The sequence below is a fragment of the Mytilus trossulus genome, chromosome 4, assembly GCF_036588685.1.
Source record: "Mytilus trossulus isolate FHL-02 chromosome 4, PNRI_Mtr1.1.1.hap1, whole genome shotgun sequence".
In the NCBI taxonomy this organism is placed as follows: Eukaryota; Metazoa; Mollusca; class Bivalvia; order Mytilida; family Mytilidae; genus Mytilus; species Mytilus trossulus.
Window position 1 is genome coordinate 52,138,902 of NC_086376.1, and position 15,630 is coordinate 52,154,531.

The window sequence follows — 15,630 nt, forward strand, 5'->3', positions numbered from 1 at the left end:
TACTTGTGTTTTTTCATGTTTCGACAATCAATTTTTCATAATATGATATCGCAAAGCCATGTTCTTTCAGAAAAAAAGAATGACTTACTGGCTTTAAAAGTTGCAATGCATGTATTCATTGATTATCTTTTTCGGATGTCAAAGCGATTTAATAATTGCGATTGTCGAGTTATGTAATCTTTTAACTTTTATCTGGTCTAATTTTATTTTAGAACGAATGCATAATCCACTTTCAAAAGTTGTGCAAATACGAAACATAAAGACAAAATATACTTCTGCCCTGTCTTTTTCGTACTTGAAAGTTATTGGATAGTAAGAAAGCTATTTGGATTAAACCTTGTGAAATTTTCAGGCATTTACGTTATTGTATTGGCATCATTTGGTGTATATAGGAAACTTAAACTGTTCTGCTATATTGCTACTATACCTGTGAAAAACACTTGGCAACAGAAACGCATTCATCTTATTTATATTAAAATCGACCCAATTTACATAGACATGGACGTCTTCGTGCATTTTGTGATCACAAATAAAATATGTTCCGGACCTTCTGAGTATTTGGACCCTACGTGCATGACCATACCCGTCAAACGCGTACGGTCGCACCATACGAATATGGTTGGACCATATGAGTATACCTGTATGGTATGCGTATGATCCAAATACTCATATGGTCCGGAACACATACATGATATTCTGTGCGTTGTCGGTCGTTTATTAATTTTTTTCTTTTGTTGATGGATTTGACGTCTTTCTGTGAGTGATTATTTGTTCATGACTTAAAACTTACTTGCAAATAATTTAAAACCAAGACTTGATTTATAAAAAAGTCCAAACAAACCATGATTTTTTTTAACAAACATCACATCCATTGCAAAAGGCTAAAATTCACCAGGCCTTTAATTTCAACTAAGTGAGTGGACTAAAGTAATGTTGCGGACCATTTTCCAATTTTCGTGCGGTTTCCCTATTTTTTTTTCTCGGTCATCTTTTCTGGGTTTTTTTTTCATGCCAAGACCTCTTGGAGCTTTCATTCTATAAAGTCTGTATTTTGCTAATGGTCGAAGGCCATACGGGGACTTATAGCTTGCTAACGCCTGTTGGTCCCTGTTGGTTCCATTGGACAGACAATTTTGTATTCGACTATTTAAAAAAGATGCATATTATTTTTACAAAATCATTCAAGTAAGGAGTCTCTGGCCTTTGGTAGTGTTGTATGTCAATTAATTTTTGTTTATTTATTTGTTTAGGAGAGAAGTATGACGTAAATTTTCACTGAACTAGTACACTTTTTAAAATAGTTTTTCGATATCGCTCGGGCTAAAATAATCACGAATATAATGCCTACCCATATTAAAACTACAATAAAGTATAGTTTGCATCAATTATTTCTTGAACCTACCATTGTTTTTGTCTGTGTTGGATTTGTGTGGAATTAAAAAAGAGTTTAAACTACACAGTGCAGCTTCCAACAAGAATTCAAGATTTATTGATTTTAAAAATGCGACCAAATTTAAGAATTTGCTTGCAGCGGACAAATTCAACAGTTTGATTTTCATTGAAATAAAATAATTGTTATGATTTACACACCGTTACTTTTTCCAATATAAATATTCGAACTATTTTGTTTGTTTTTCCTTTATAAATTTACATAATTTTTAAAAAGACCACTTTGTGTCTTCGATATTTAGAAGACTATAAAAGCGATGTTCATTATCTTTCTTCTGCTGTAAGTTTAATTTAGTTATTTTGTGTCATAATTGCCATCTCGTATGTTTTTAAATTTGAATAAAGAAGAGTCAGGTTGTCTTATACGTCAATGATACACACAAAAAAAAACAACCGACAACAAATAAAATAAGGTGCAACATTCATTCTCCATGAAAACAATACATCAAATGGATGTAATTTTTGTAAGAAAAATACCAATTTCGTGAGAAGTTGTGTGTTGGACTTCAAGAGCCAAGGCAAACCGACAAATATCTGAATGAACGAATCGATTTATGGTTTATATAAAAAAAGAATGTATCATTTTATGTATCAAAATGTGTTACAAGTGATTATTTAAATTCCCACTTGAAGGCCTCCGATAGACTGAGTGAGCATAAAATCATCGCCAACGACTAACAAGTTATAGGTATTTTTTTCAGTACAATTACTAATAAACGTTTTACCGTCGACCACACTGTTATGATGCACAAAGGTACAAGTAGACGTGGTCGGGTACGTGTACATCCCGTCAACAAAATACGCTAGGGATAGATCTGAGAGTACTCGCAGTTATCTGACAGTTAGTTTAAAGCCATTAACAACTAATAAAAAATCATGCATCTAAGACTAAACTAATCTATCAATCCGTACACATCCAACATCCAATGGATTTAGTGTAAAGCCGTCATAAACAGTCGTAGAAAACCACGACCTTGTGCAATGCCAAGTTACAGGTATCGACATATTGTAGATCCATGAATGTGTATATGTATATAACACACTAGTAATATCTTTTAACTTACGGATAACAAAATCAATATTTATACCAATAAAAACAATATTCAATGATCTAAATACTTACTTACTTACTTACTTACTTACTTACTTCCTTACTTACTGCCCTTGTACGCCATTGGCGTGTAGGGCAGTAACGAAGATTTTCCACTTTTGTCTGTCGTTGGCAGTTTTCTGTAGCGTGCCCCATGTCTGTTGGTATTTACTAGCCTCTGCCTCTACAGTTCTTCTCCATGTCATTTTGGGTCTTCCTCTCTTTCTTTTACCCTCTGGGGTCCAGTGGAGTGCTGTCTTTGTGATATCCTCCTGGTCTGTCCACAGGACATGCTCAATCCACCTCCAGCGTCTTCTCATTATTATTGTGGCTATATCTTGTTGTTGGCATCTGATGAAGAGGTCCACATTTGAAATTTTATGTGGCCAAAAGATTCGCAGAATCCTTCTAAGACTTTTAGTATGGAATACTGACAGCTTGTTTTGGTCTTGTTCTGTCATCCTCCAACATTCTGAACCATACAAAAGTTCAGGCAAGACACAGCTGCTGTAAAGTTTGAGTTTGGTTCAGTTGGTATATTGACCAGATCTCCATACAGTCTGCAGGTTGTAAAGAGCTGACCTTGCCTTTGATAGTCGTCTTTTGATGTCACATTCTGCACCGCCATTGGTAGTAACAGTGCTGCCAAGGTATGTGAAGGTATCAACATGTGATAATGTTTTTCCATCCAGCAATACTGACCCTGGGTTGTTTACATTAAGTGTCATGACTTCAGTTTTCTTTACGTTGTTTTTTAGCCCCATCTATCCTGAATATTGTTCTAATTCTGAGGTCTTATCTTGAATATGTTGGTATGTGTGAGACATTTATGCTAAATCATCAGCAAAATCTAGGTCTTCCAGAGTGGTAAAAGTGCCCCATCTTATGCCTCTTGGTGTATTAGCTTTTGTTTGTCGCATTATCCAGTCAATGACTATATAATGAAGAGTGTCGATGACATGACACATCCTTGTCTTACTCCTGATTTTACTTGGAAGTATATATCACTGTATCCAAACCTGCACTGAAATCTCTTGTAGAATGCTTTTATGAGGTTAATAAGATGTTGTGGAATGCCATATGATTGCAATATTTTCCAAAGACTTTCCCTGTGGATGCTGTCAAATGCTTTCTCGAAGTCAACACAGTTTATATATAGCTGCCGCTGCCATTCTGTGCATCGTTCTATAATATTTCTTAATGTAAATATTTGGTCGATGCAACCTCTCCCTGGACGAAAACCTGCTTGTTCTTTTCGCAGTAGATCATCAATGGAGTTTGCAATTCGTCTTATTATGATTTTTGCCATGATCTTACTTGGGATGGAAAGTAGTGTAATGCCAAGCCAGTTGTTACAATCATTAAGTGCTCCCTTTTTTGGTATTTTGATTATAGTGCCATTATTCCAGATGTATGGTATTTGTGCTTTATTTCAGATGTCTTTAAAGATGTTATAAAGCAGGATGGCAGATAAGCCTGGGTCTAATTTAAACAATTCAGCATTCAGATTGTCATTTCCAGGTGATTTTCCATTTTTTAGACTTTTGATTGCAGATATTATCTCATTCATTCCAGGTGGTTCTATGCTGATATCTAGTTCGTTGTTATTTTCTGCAATAATAGGGAGTTCTGTTGGTGTTGCTCTGTTTAGTAGCTCACTGAAATGTTCTGTCCATCTTTGTTCTTGTTCATTTTCAGATGTTAACAAATTCCGTAGCTTGTCTTTTACAGGAATATTAGATGATGCTGTATTTTTGCCACAAATAATTTTGGTTATTTTATGTAAGTTGCCTTGCTCGCCTTTGTTAGCTGCTTCTTCTGCCTTTTCAGCTAGACTATCCATGTGGGCTCTCTTGTCGTTTCGCACCATTCTATTCACATTTCTGTGTATTTGGCTATATTCAAGTTGGTATCTTGATTATAGTGCCATTATTCCAGATGTATGGTATTTGTGCTTTATTCCAGATGTCTTTAAAGATGTTATAAAGCAGGATGGCAGATAAGCCTGGGTCTAATTTAAACAATTCAGCATTCAGATTGTCATTTCCAGGTGATTTTCCATTTTTTAGACTTTTGATTGCAGATATTATCTCATTCATTCCAGGTGGTTCTATGCTGATATCTAGTTCGTTGTTATTTTCTGCAATAATAGGGAGTTCTGTTGGTGTTGCTCTGTTTAGTAGCTCACTGAAATGTTCTGTCCATCTTTGTTCTTGTTCATTTTCAGATGTTAACAAATTCCGTAGCTTGTCTTTTACAGGAATATTAGATGATGCTGTATTTTTGCCACAAATAATTTTGGTTATTTTATGTAAGTTGCCTTGCTCGCCTTTGTTAGCTGCTTCTTCTGCCTTTTCAGCTAGACTATCCATGTGGGCTCTCTTGTCGTTTCGCACCATTCTATTCACATTTCTGTGTATTTGGCTATATTCAAGTTGGTATCTTTCTTTAAGACGTTGTGATTTGGCCTCGTTCAACTTTTTCTTTGTATCTCTCCTAATTATAATATTGTCCCATGTTCTAGGTGTAATCCAATCTTTATGTTTCTGTTTTTGTTTAAATCTAATGGATTCTTCTGCACTTTTTCAGAAATTTCCCCCCATTTATCATCAATTGTTTCTGTGTCATCTTCATCATTTAAGTTTTTTAAAATTCTGAATCTATTTCTTATCAAGGTGGTATATTCTTTCCTTACGTTGCTTTCTTTCAGCTTTTCGATGTCAAACTGCTTCCAAGATCTTGTGTTCTTTCCATTAGCCCTGAGTTTGAGTTTAATGTCAGCTGTTACCAAATGGTGATCACTTCCAACATCAGCTCCTCTCTTGACTTTAACATCCAACAGGGATCGTTTCCACATTCCATTTATCATGATGTGATCTATTTGGTTCTTGTCTCGTTGGTTTGGAGAGCACCATGTCAGTTTATGAATGTTTCGATGTGGAAAAATTGTCCCTCCTATTACATAGTTGTTAGTGGTACATAGTTCTGCTAGTCTTTCACCATTCTCATTCATAATACCACATCCATGTTTTCCCATAGCTCTTTCATAGTGGAGGTTACTAGATCCAACTTTGGCATTCATATCCCCCATGATGATTTTGATGTCGTGTTTTGGGGTTTTGTCTATTTCCTGATCTTTTTTCTCCTCGCTGGAATCATTTGTTGGAGCGTAACATTGGAGTATAGTCATGTTGACCTGTTTCCCTTTTAACCTTGCCATAATCAGCCTACTATTAATTGGTTTCCATTCCATTAGATATTTCGCCATTCCTTTCTTCAGAATAATTGCTACCCCTTCATGATGTTGCCCATCAACTCTTCCAGAGTAGAGTGTAGTTTCTCCAGTTCTTGTTGTTATTCTCCCAGAGTCTGGCCATCTGCTTTCACTTATGCCTAAAATATGTAGTTTGTAACGTCGCATTTCAGATGCAATTTCTGCAAGTTTCCCAGTAGAGTACATTGTACGGACATTACAGAACCCAATTCTAGTTTTAGTTTTGGCTGTGTTAAGGGCCTCCAGATTCTTGTTGGTAGTTTCCTCTCGGCTTTCACTGCCAACAGTCATACTTGTTGCTTTGGAGGCTCTTCTCCACAATTGTAGATAAATTCTCCGTTACTGCTTCTGTAACATAACTTTTTTACAAGTTAGGGTTGTTAGCCCTAAGCTTAACCTCTTACGTGGAGGGTCGGGGTTTTCTGTCAGGATGTTCCTTTCCTTAGACAATTGCTGTTACTGAGCTAACGAGCTCCATCTACCCGAATTTTCTGTCTGGATTTACTTCCATAGCCTTTGACTTTTACTAGGTCATCCACAAGGCAGTGAAGCTATTTACCCATAGCTGGGGGGCTAGGTTTGCAGGCATCAGGGCGTGTCCACACACCGATAGGCCTGCATGCCGTGCATCTAGGGGCCTAGTCTCCTCCGAGACCCTGTGGTTCTGTCTGGGATCGTGTGATGCCCAGTTTACGTCTGCCACCTCGAAAAGGATCCCATATCTGGGCCACATTGGTCTTACTGCATGGGAGGCCAGAACTGGCAGGGAAGACTTACGCACTCGGCTTCCTTTTCACCGCAAGCTGCTATCCAGTGGTGATGCTGAAAGCGAAAGTGACAAGCACAAACACAACAACAACACACTGTACGCATCATACAATCATTCCAGCATTCCAGCATTACAATGTTGAAAATTTTATGAAGCCCAGGTGGTCGGGTGGTTTAGAGCACCGGTTACAGTGCACGCGATTTAATGTCACGATATCTCAGTAGCATGGGTTCGAATCCCGGCGAGGGAAGTACCAAAAATTTTCGAAAACAAATTTACATATCTAACATAGTTGGGTTGATGTTTAGACGAGTTATATACATAAATATTGACACCGTATGTTTGTGGCATAACATCGTGGCCACAAGTTAAATCTTTTTTCTTCTGTTTAGTATCAAATTTGTATTGAGATCCATTTGTTACATATTGTGATCAATTTTATTTGGCGATCGCCATTGGCAGTCAGCAGGGTAAAAGAACATCAGTTGTTCGACCTGTTAGTCAAATGCGTTTTGTTTATATTTACTTTTTCACTTTTTTGGTGGTCTTTTGGAAATGCTGTTTGTGCTGTTTTTAGACCCTTCTACAACGAAATTTGTTTCACATGCACACGTATAAAAATTGCGGTTTTTATCCAACGCAATCATAGGTTTGAAAGTAGTTTTCAATTTAGACTCGTATATATATGTAGTTCGAATCCCGGCGAGGAAAGAACAAAAAAATTGCGAAAGCAAATTTACAGATCTAACATTGTTGGGTTGATGTTTAGACGAGTTGTATAAATATTTATATATATCTTTATACCTATGGAAAATTAGTAAAGGTTTTAAGTACTTTATGGTAACGATATCCCTGGTTTAACAATTTATCATAGATAACGTTCGTTAAAATCAAAAACGTCACAACAGACACGGGCATAGCGAACGAGCTATGACTATATGAATGTGTTGGTATGACTATATGAATGTGTATTTCTTGGCTGCTGCTACTTATATCAAATTATATTGTCTCATTGGGTTTATAAAATAGAGAATGAAAACGTTTAATGTGTCAATGAGACAACAATTCGACCAAAGAGTAAAACACATATCAATCACTATGTAACTTTTTATATTCGTCTTTTAATAACAAAGAAGAAAACATATAGCTACCCAATTAAATGTCTTATTAAAGGGTTAAAAGAGAGGCAAATATTACCAAAGGGATATTCAAACCCGTAAGCGGAAATCAAATTGCCACGTGAAACCCCCATGCCAACTACGAATAACGACGAAAAGACAAACAACAGTCTTCAAAATACAACATAGAAACATGATAAGTGAAAACTTAGAAAAACGAAAACCAACAAAATGAAGGATGATCTCAGGTGCTCTGAAAAGGAATACTCAGGTTTTTTTCTGCAAGGATAGGAATAATTTGGAACCATGAAAGCAGTTTACAGCAGGATGTTGGAATACTCGGGTGTCGAATTAGGCAGGTTACAATGTAAACAGCCAACCAACTCGTTTTTTTGCGTCCTTACACATTTGTCACTTGGTTCATTGTAAGCAACTTTTCTCCATCAAGGAAAACATGATAGGATTCGAAAGCTCTGGAATATCGTGCAGCTCGGGATATCTACTCTATATGTAAGCGCTGTTGAAATTTTGCTACAGAGAAATGGAAATTTTGCAATAGGGAACTGAAGTAACCTATTGTCGTAATCGTGAAGTTTTGTTCTCAACCGATCATTTTTTGTTAATTTCTAAGTGTATGTCAATAGATGCAACAGTTGTGTTCATTATTTTAAGTTATTTGTAATAGGTGATTTCAACATAAGTCATCGGTGGTTTAATGATTGATTTAGCGGACATCATTTTTATAGCGGAGGTTGGAAATTAAAGGATAATGCAATCTCTTTTTCATTCTTTTCTTAAAGGCTGCCGTATGAAGTATGACTTATATAAATAAATGATATGTTCTGCTTATTCAATTGTTTATTACAGAATAGGAAGAAAGTGCATGCTTATAATATTTCATGCTATAGCTGGAATTTCAATGGTTTTGGCAATGGTCTGTACAACATATGGCGGTAAGTTGATAGATTTCCAAAGAAAAAAGAAAAAAAAAGAAAAAAAAGTAAATAATGAAATATAATGCACATTACATTTTTAGAGACACACAGTTTCTTCACTCATTTTTACCTTTTTAATTTACAATCTATCTGTATTCCCTCATATATCTTATTCTGTAATGTTAACAGATTACTAAATTGTAAAATATCAAAGCTGAAAATGTCATTTCATGAAATTACGACAAATAGTTATAACGTCTCTGATGCCATTACCTGGAGTATTAGGTTTACCGGAAAACGGGAAATCGAGAAATTGGATAATGTAGAGTGTAACGGTTTCATGTTCTCGATGGTTTTGTTCTATAATGCTTATGTTCACTTTTAGATCTTTTGATTCAGGTGAAAATGAATGGCTACCAGTATTGGGAACAGTCTTAGCATTGCTTGGAAGATTTGCCATAACAGGATCGTTCAGTACAGTGTTTCTATATACATCAGAATTATATCCTACGAATTTAAGGTATGTAATGTAACGTAAATCAATGAGATCCATCACTAAGATTAAAATACAAACTTTAAAGGCCGTACGGTGACCTAAACTTGTTAATGTCTGTGTCATTTTGGTCTCTTGTGGACAGTTCTCATTGGCAATCATACCACATCTTCTTTTTTATATTTGAAGGGCTGATTACAAAAGCATAGCTGAACCTGAAACAGTATAATTTAGATATGATAAAAGATAACAACATGTGATGTTTCTACTTTTGGTCTATATTTCACTACTGATGCGGCCTAGCATCAATCATATCAAGAGTAGATTTATATTTCAGACATGATGAAGTAGTTATGGTACCAAAAAGTCCTAGATTAAGGTCAAGTTACAGTAAATGGGCTATGTCTTCGATTTCAGTAAAATTTGGCATACAGCTCTGGCTCGATGAACTTCACCTGAAAATCGAAATAATAATGCATTTATCTCAATTATCATTTGAAATATTACTGATTGAATTCTTACAAAATGGGTGAACATTTGTATAGAAAGCACATAAAATCGTCGAAAACCCTTCTAAAATTTGTCTTAAAATCGCCAAATCTCTAATTCTACTCCATAGATTTTTCTTAAAAAACTATATGTTGTTGATACATAAATTTCCGTTATAATGATGCAAAATAAAGATAGGGTCACCGACTTCGTTTTTACAGTATACATCATTCAAAGTTGCGTTCTTTGTTGATTTTTGACGTTTTTCACTACCAATAAGGTAACAAATTGATTATTAGATAAAAAACGAAGTCGGTTCCCTATGATTATTTTATATCATTAAAACAGAAATTTATGTGTCAACAATATATAGTTTTTTAAGAAAAATCTATGGAGTAGAATTAGAGATTTGGCGATTTTAAGACAAATTTTAGAAGGTTTTTCGCCGATTTTATGTGCTTTCTATACAAATGTTCACCCATATTAAGAGAAATCAATCTGCAACTTTTCGGCAAATAAAAGAGATAAATGCATTATTTTTTCGATTTTCAGTTGTAGTTCAACCAGCCAAGGTTGTATGCAATTTTTTAGCAAAATCTGCGACATAGCCCATTTACTGTTCCTTTACCTTAAAGTCATATGTCAGAGTTGGTATATTTCAGAAATGAAGGATAAGGCATATAATAAATTCTTCAAAGAATGGATTTATACTCAAATATTCAAGATAAGGCAATGCATAAATTGTTCAAAGAGCAGATTTATATTTCAGATACTTCAGATAAGACATCAACTGTTTCTTGAGTAGGTTTATATGTCAGAAACGATGGATAAGGCATGGCATCAACTGTTTCTAATGTAGATTTTAATTCAGGAATACTTGATTAACTGTCTTTAGAGAAAGTTAGTATTGCAAAAAATGCTGATTAGAAATGGCATCAACTGTTTATAGAGTGTGTTTATATTGTAAAAATGTTAAATTAGACATATCATCAATTCTTCATAAAAACGGTGTTTAGTTCAGATATTTAAGACATCAACTGTTTGACGAGTTAGGTTTACATTTTAGAAATGCTGGATAATGCATGGCATCAACTGAATTTACAGTAAGTTTATGTTTCAGAAACGCTAGGTGAGACATCGAATTAAGTGCTCATAAAGTATGATTATATTTTAGATATTTAAGATAAGACATCAAATACTATTACAGTTATTGTTTTGCATCAACTGCCATTAGAGTTGGTTTATAGTTCAGAAATACTGGATATTGTTTTGCATCAACTGATTTCTGAATATGTTTATATTTCAGAAATGCTGAATTAAGCATTGCATAATTTGTTTATTGGGTAGGTTCCAAAAATTGCTCAATTTGGCGATGTGTCAACTGTTACTAAGAGAATTTAAAATTCCGGAATGCTTTATTAGACGAGTATGTTTTGAAATGCTGGATTAGTCATGACAACAATTATTCATAGAGCAGGTACATATTTTATAAATGCTGTATTTATATTAGGTTTATATTTCAGAAATACTTATAAGCTATGAAACCAATTCTTCATAGAGTATGTTTATTTCTGAAATGTTGGATTTGGCATGACATCTTTTGTTCATAGAGTAGGTTTATATTTAAGAAATTCTGTATAAATAAGCATAGCATCAACAGTATCCTTAGTATTTTTATATTTCAGGAATGCTGGTTTAGGCATTGCATCAACTATTGCTAGAATAGGATCCATGCTGTCACCATTCGCTATGACTCTTGTGAGTACTAACAATCATTCAACTTATCATATCAACGATACTGAGTGATTTATTTACACACTGAAACACTACAATCTTTGTATCTTAACATATCGGACCACCAGAGATCACCCCCGATTTTTTGTGGGATTCATGATGGTCAGTCCCTTAAATATTTATCGTTGGGTTTTGTAGACCGTTGTTTGTCTTTTCGAAGTTGTTCGTTTTTGCCATGCCGTAGCACTTTCAAATCGGATTTTTAAAGGAATTAAGCTACTCGATTTCGTCTGTGTAGTGTTTAAAAATTGTTATTTGTCTTCACGACCTTTCTTTTAGTTAAGATGTTATTTAATGTTAAAGAAAAAAGGAAACACGAGTCATCAAATTTACTAGAGAGTACTAGTATTAGTACAACAAAATCACACGTGAGTTTATATTTTTCACTGTGGTCTTGGTCCCTTGCTCGATACATGCAGATGTCCGTTGATGTGTTCTGTTCCATATTTTACAGAAGGAGCTTACATGGACCTCACACTATTAATGCACACGTTGGCTTTCATGTCATATCACAATTATTGGTGCTGACGAAAGTTTCAGCGATGGTCAGTGTCCCATTTTTGCAACTAAATCTATTGTTATCATTGTTTTACCACGTAAAAATGTATATCGAAAACATGTAAAACATCTACTAAGTTGACGAAAAACTGATGCTTAGTCACAGGGGCGGATCCAGCCATTCAAATGCATTGATCGACCAAAAAAAGGGGGTTCCAAACCCCGCAACCCTCCCCATGGATCCGCCAATGAGTCATATGCTGCAAGAGAGGTAATATATTTAATAAAAAAAAAATAGCTCGCCAATACACTTGATAGGGAACAAATCTGAACAACATAGCAACTTAAATAAATATAAAAAAATAAGTTGCTTTCTTTAAAAAAAAGAAATGCAATTGAAACCCAAATGCTTGTTTGTCATGAAATATTTGATTAATTGTTTAATAAATATTATTGATTTATATAATTTTTGTGGTATAAGAATTAAAAAAACTGACATTGATTGTTTAATTAAAGAAGCTACAGTTCTGTGTGAGTTGTTATATTTTTGCTAAAGCCATTATTGCCCACGACCGAGGAATAATTTTCTCTCCTATCTCCTCAAAGACAACATGCTATGTCACCCACTGGATGTTCCATTCTAAGGTGTTTTTTTTATAAGAGTTAGTTTTTAGGCTAAAGTTCAAATACACATGTGAAGAAATTAAATCAATTAATGATTATTTGTGTCCAAGAAAATGCAATATGTGAACCTGTAAGATAGCTGTTTTTTTTATTGAAATTTGATATATGTTCATAGATATAGGAAGATGTGGTGTGAGTGCCAATGAGACAACTCTCCATCCAAATAACAATTTTAAAAAAGTAAACAATTAAGGTTATAATGGCTTGCTATTGATCATTAATAATTTCTTTACACCTGCTCTGCAAGGTTTTTGTTATGCTTAGGGTAGTAAGCATTGGCAATTTTAAGTTGCGTGCTTTGTGCTCGTAAAAGTTTTTGTTGGCAGCTAGTAGTAACTCTTTTTGTAAAAACTAAAACTTAAACTCGCTTTGGAGATATTTTCCGAATGTCCCTTTTCACTTTCATGTTTTCTTATATTACAAATTATGGGTCATGAAAACATGCCTAGACAAAACAGCTTAAACCTTGTACTTATATAGATTAACAAACAAAATTGAAAAAAAACAACTAACATGATCAAACCTGAAATTACCATTGAATACTCATCACCTAAATATTAGTTTGTTTAAAGGCCACAGTTATGAACTGTTGTACCCTTTTTTTTTTTCTTTTTTTTTTTATCTAAACACAATTTGTTCATTTACTTTTAAAGGGTGTCTTTTACATGGTAAAGTTACACTACTGTCTAATGGTATGTATGTAAATTCTTTTTAACCAAGTGTATTTATAAGCTCATTAGCCCTTAGTAGGATGCTGTCCAATGTCACCAAGCCTTTGATATGAAGGTTATATTATGACCTATAACTGCTAATTTTGACTACACTGTGTGTAACACTTCGTGGAGAGTTGTCTCATTGTTATTCCTACCACATTTCAAAAGATATCCCTTCTGACAGTTGACAAATACATTAGAATAATCTACATGTATATATTGAAATTGAACTGAATTGCCTTGTTTATAGTTTCTTATATTAACCTATCTTTTTTTTCTCTTGCTGGATAGTTTTATACTGTTCAGTTTGGGGCACTATGTGTATTTGTGCATTGCATTGTCAAAAACAGCTCATATTTATGTAGCAGAAGCATTTTGCTTTCCTAAATATAGCTTAAAGATTACATTAGTATTATTGCGTAAACCTCAATATTGCGTAAACCCTGAGGGGTTTACGCAATAATAAAATATTTACACTTTTGATATTAAGCTGAATTTTATCTCAAAATGACATTAGATCGCCTCCGAATAACCTTTTGATGTCAAGCAACAATTATTTATTTTTATTGTGAAGTCAAATTTTTTTAATTGTTATGTCAAAGTTTACGGGAACCTGTGTGATTCTACGTAATGGCGGACAAATTTGCATACAAATGTAAATACGTCTATTGTGGTCCTTATTCATTTCTAACTAGGATATTAAAAATATAACAAACTTGTCAGGTTGTATTTCATTTCATATAGACATACATGCCTTAAAAGACTTTGCTTTAACTGTACAACAAACATGTTACAGATTTCTCAGACAAAGCAAATCAGGGAAAACCAAATCACGAAAAAAAGGTATGGAATAGAAAAAAGAAAGAAAAAACACCCGTAGAAGTCACTGTAATTATCATGTATTCTTAATGTTTAAATTTATACAATACAGTGGCAATTAATGCAATTTTGCTATATCTTTCTAATTTATTTGTATCATGAGGAAGCGAAAAAATAAACAACTGTTACATACTTTTTTTCAGTCTTACATTGTTCCATGGGGTCCAGCAGCAGTGTTTGCTAGTTTAAATTTATTTGTCACCCTTTCGTTATTGGTTCTACCTGAGACTATGGGACGTGAACTACCAACAACAGTTACAGAGCTGAATTCCTGGTACAAATATAATAATCCATGTACCTTCATTCGATGTTCAAAGAAGACATACAACTTGAAAAAAACAGTAATGATGCAATATGATGTTAATAACATATGATAATTTGTTATAAATGTTTCATTGATATTGGCGCAAACAGCGGTAATTTTGTGTAGTTATCGATTTATCAAGTTTATACCAATATTAGAGCATCTGTGATCACTAACGGTTTTAAGTCAGGTTTGTGTTGAGACGTCTTATCTAGTTTGTTTAACTTGATGTTGTGTTGAATAGAATGTTTTTGTAATATTTTGTTTATAGCTATAGTGTCTATTTTTTTTTTGGTGACTATGAAATGTATTTACCGTTTCAAATCATCAGTGTGCATCTTTCATTTTCACCATTGAATGTGCAAACAAAAAAAAACGTTGTTAAAGGAGTGTATTTTTTTTTCTCTTTTCCTGATTAAGCCTGTTTGTATAATCAGTAATACTCTTTCGCCTCAGTCACAGACAGCTTATTGTTTATTTCTTTGTGTGTAAATTACAAACTTTCCACTGTTGATACATGCAAATGTCCGTTGTCGTGTCCTTTTCCTTATTTTAATGAACGAATGGCTTATTTTCATCGTGCATTATCAAATGACTTTTTCAAATCTTTGTATCGTCTTTATTTATGAATGTTATTGTTTTATATTTGCTTACATTTACTTTCATTGAAAAGTGCATAATTGTAACCATGGTGACGTTATGTGTTCTTGTTCCTGCATGTGTACTAATAATATGTGTCACCAGTATAGGGCTCTTTTGTGTTAATAACGCAAAAGCATGTTCCAAATAGAACATTTTCTCAAAGAGTCTCATTACTGTTAACAGTATATTTGAAAAAAATATATATAAAGGTGCTCGGTAATAATGATTTAATAAACTATATATATACTAAGTCTTTATTTCAAAATGCGTACTGTTTGCTCGGATAAATTTGACTGTCCCTCTGGTATCTTTCACCCCACTTTTGTTAAGAATGTACGGGGTATGATGATAAGATTTTCCAACACTAAGTTTGCAGAGTATAAGAATGCACTGTCTAAAATAGATTCAAAGAGCTAGCAGAATTGTTTTCATTAAACTAGGACAAGAAATGCACCTTTATTTAATATATAAAAATCTATTCTATATGTCATGTCGTATG

At 34.0% G+C, this 15,630-nt stretch overlaps 1 protein-coding gene across 1 annotated transcript in view; it reads left to right on the top strand.

Annotated features, from left to right (window-relative positions):
* LOC134715493 (solute carrier family 22 member 6-A-like) overlaps nucleotides 1–15,381 on the top strand; it is a 30,102-nt gene extending 14,721 nt beyond the window's left edge. Inside the window, exons 7-10 of the mRNA XM_063577699.1 lie at nucleotides 8,568–8,653; nucleotides 9,035–9,155; nucleotides 11,303–11,375; nucleotides 14,329–15,381. Of these exons, the coding sequence (XP_063433769.1) occupies nucleotides 8,568–8,653; nucleotides 9,035–9,155; nucleotides 11,303–11,375; nucleotides 14,329–14,559 (511 nt within the window). The 3' untranslated portion in view covers nucleotides 14,560–15,381. The remainder of the gene's footprint in view (nucleotides 1–8,567; nucleotides 8,654–9,034; nucleotides 9,156–11,302; nucleotides 11,376–14,328) is intronic.
* Nucleotides 15,382–15,630: the final 249 nt, after the last annotated feature.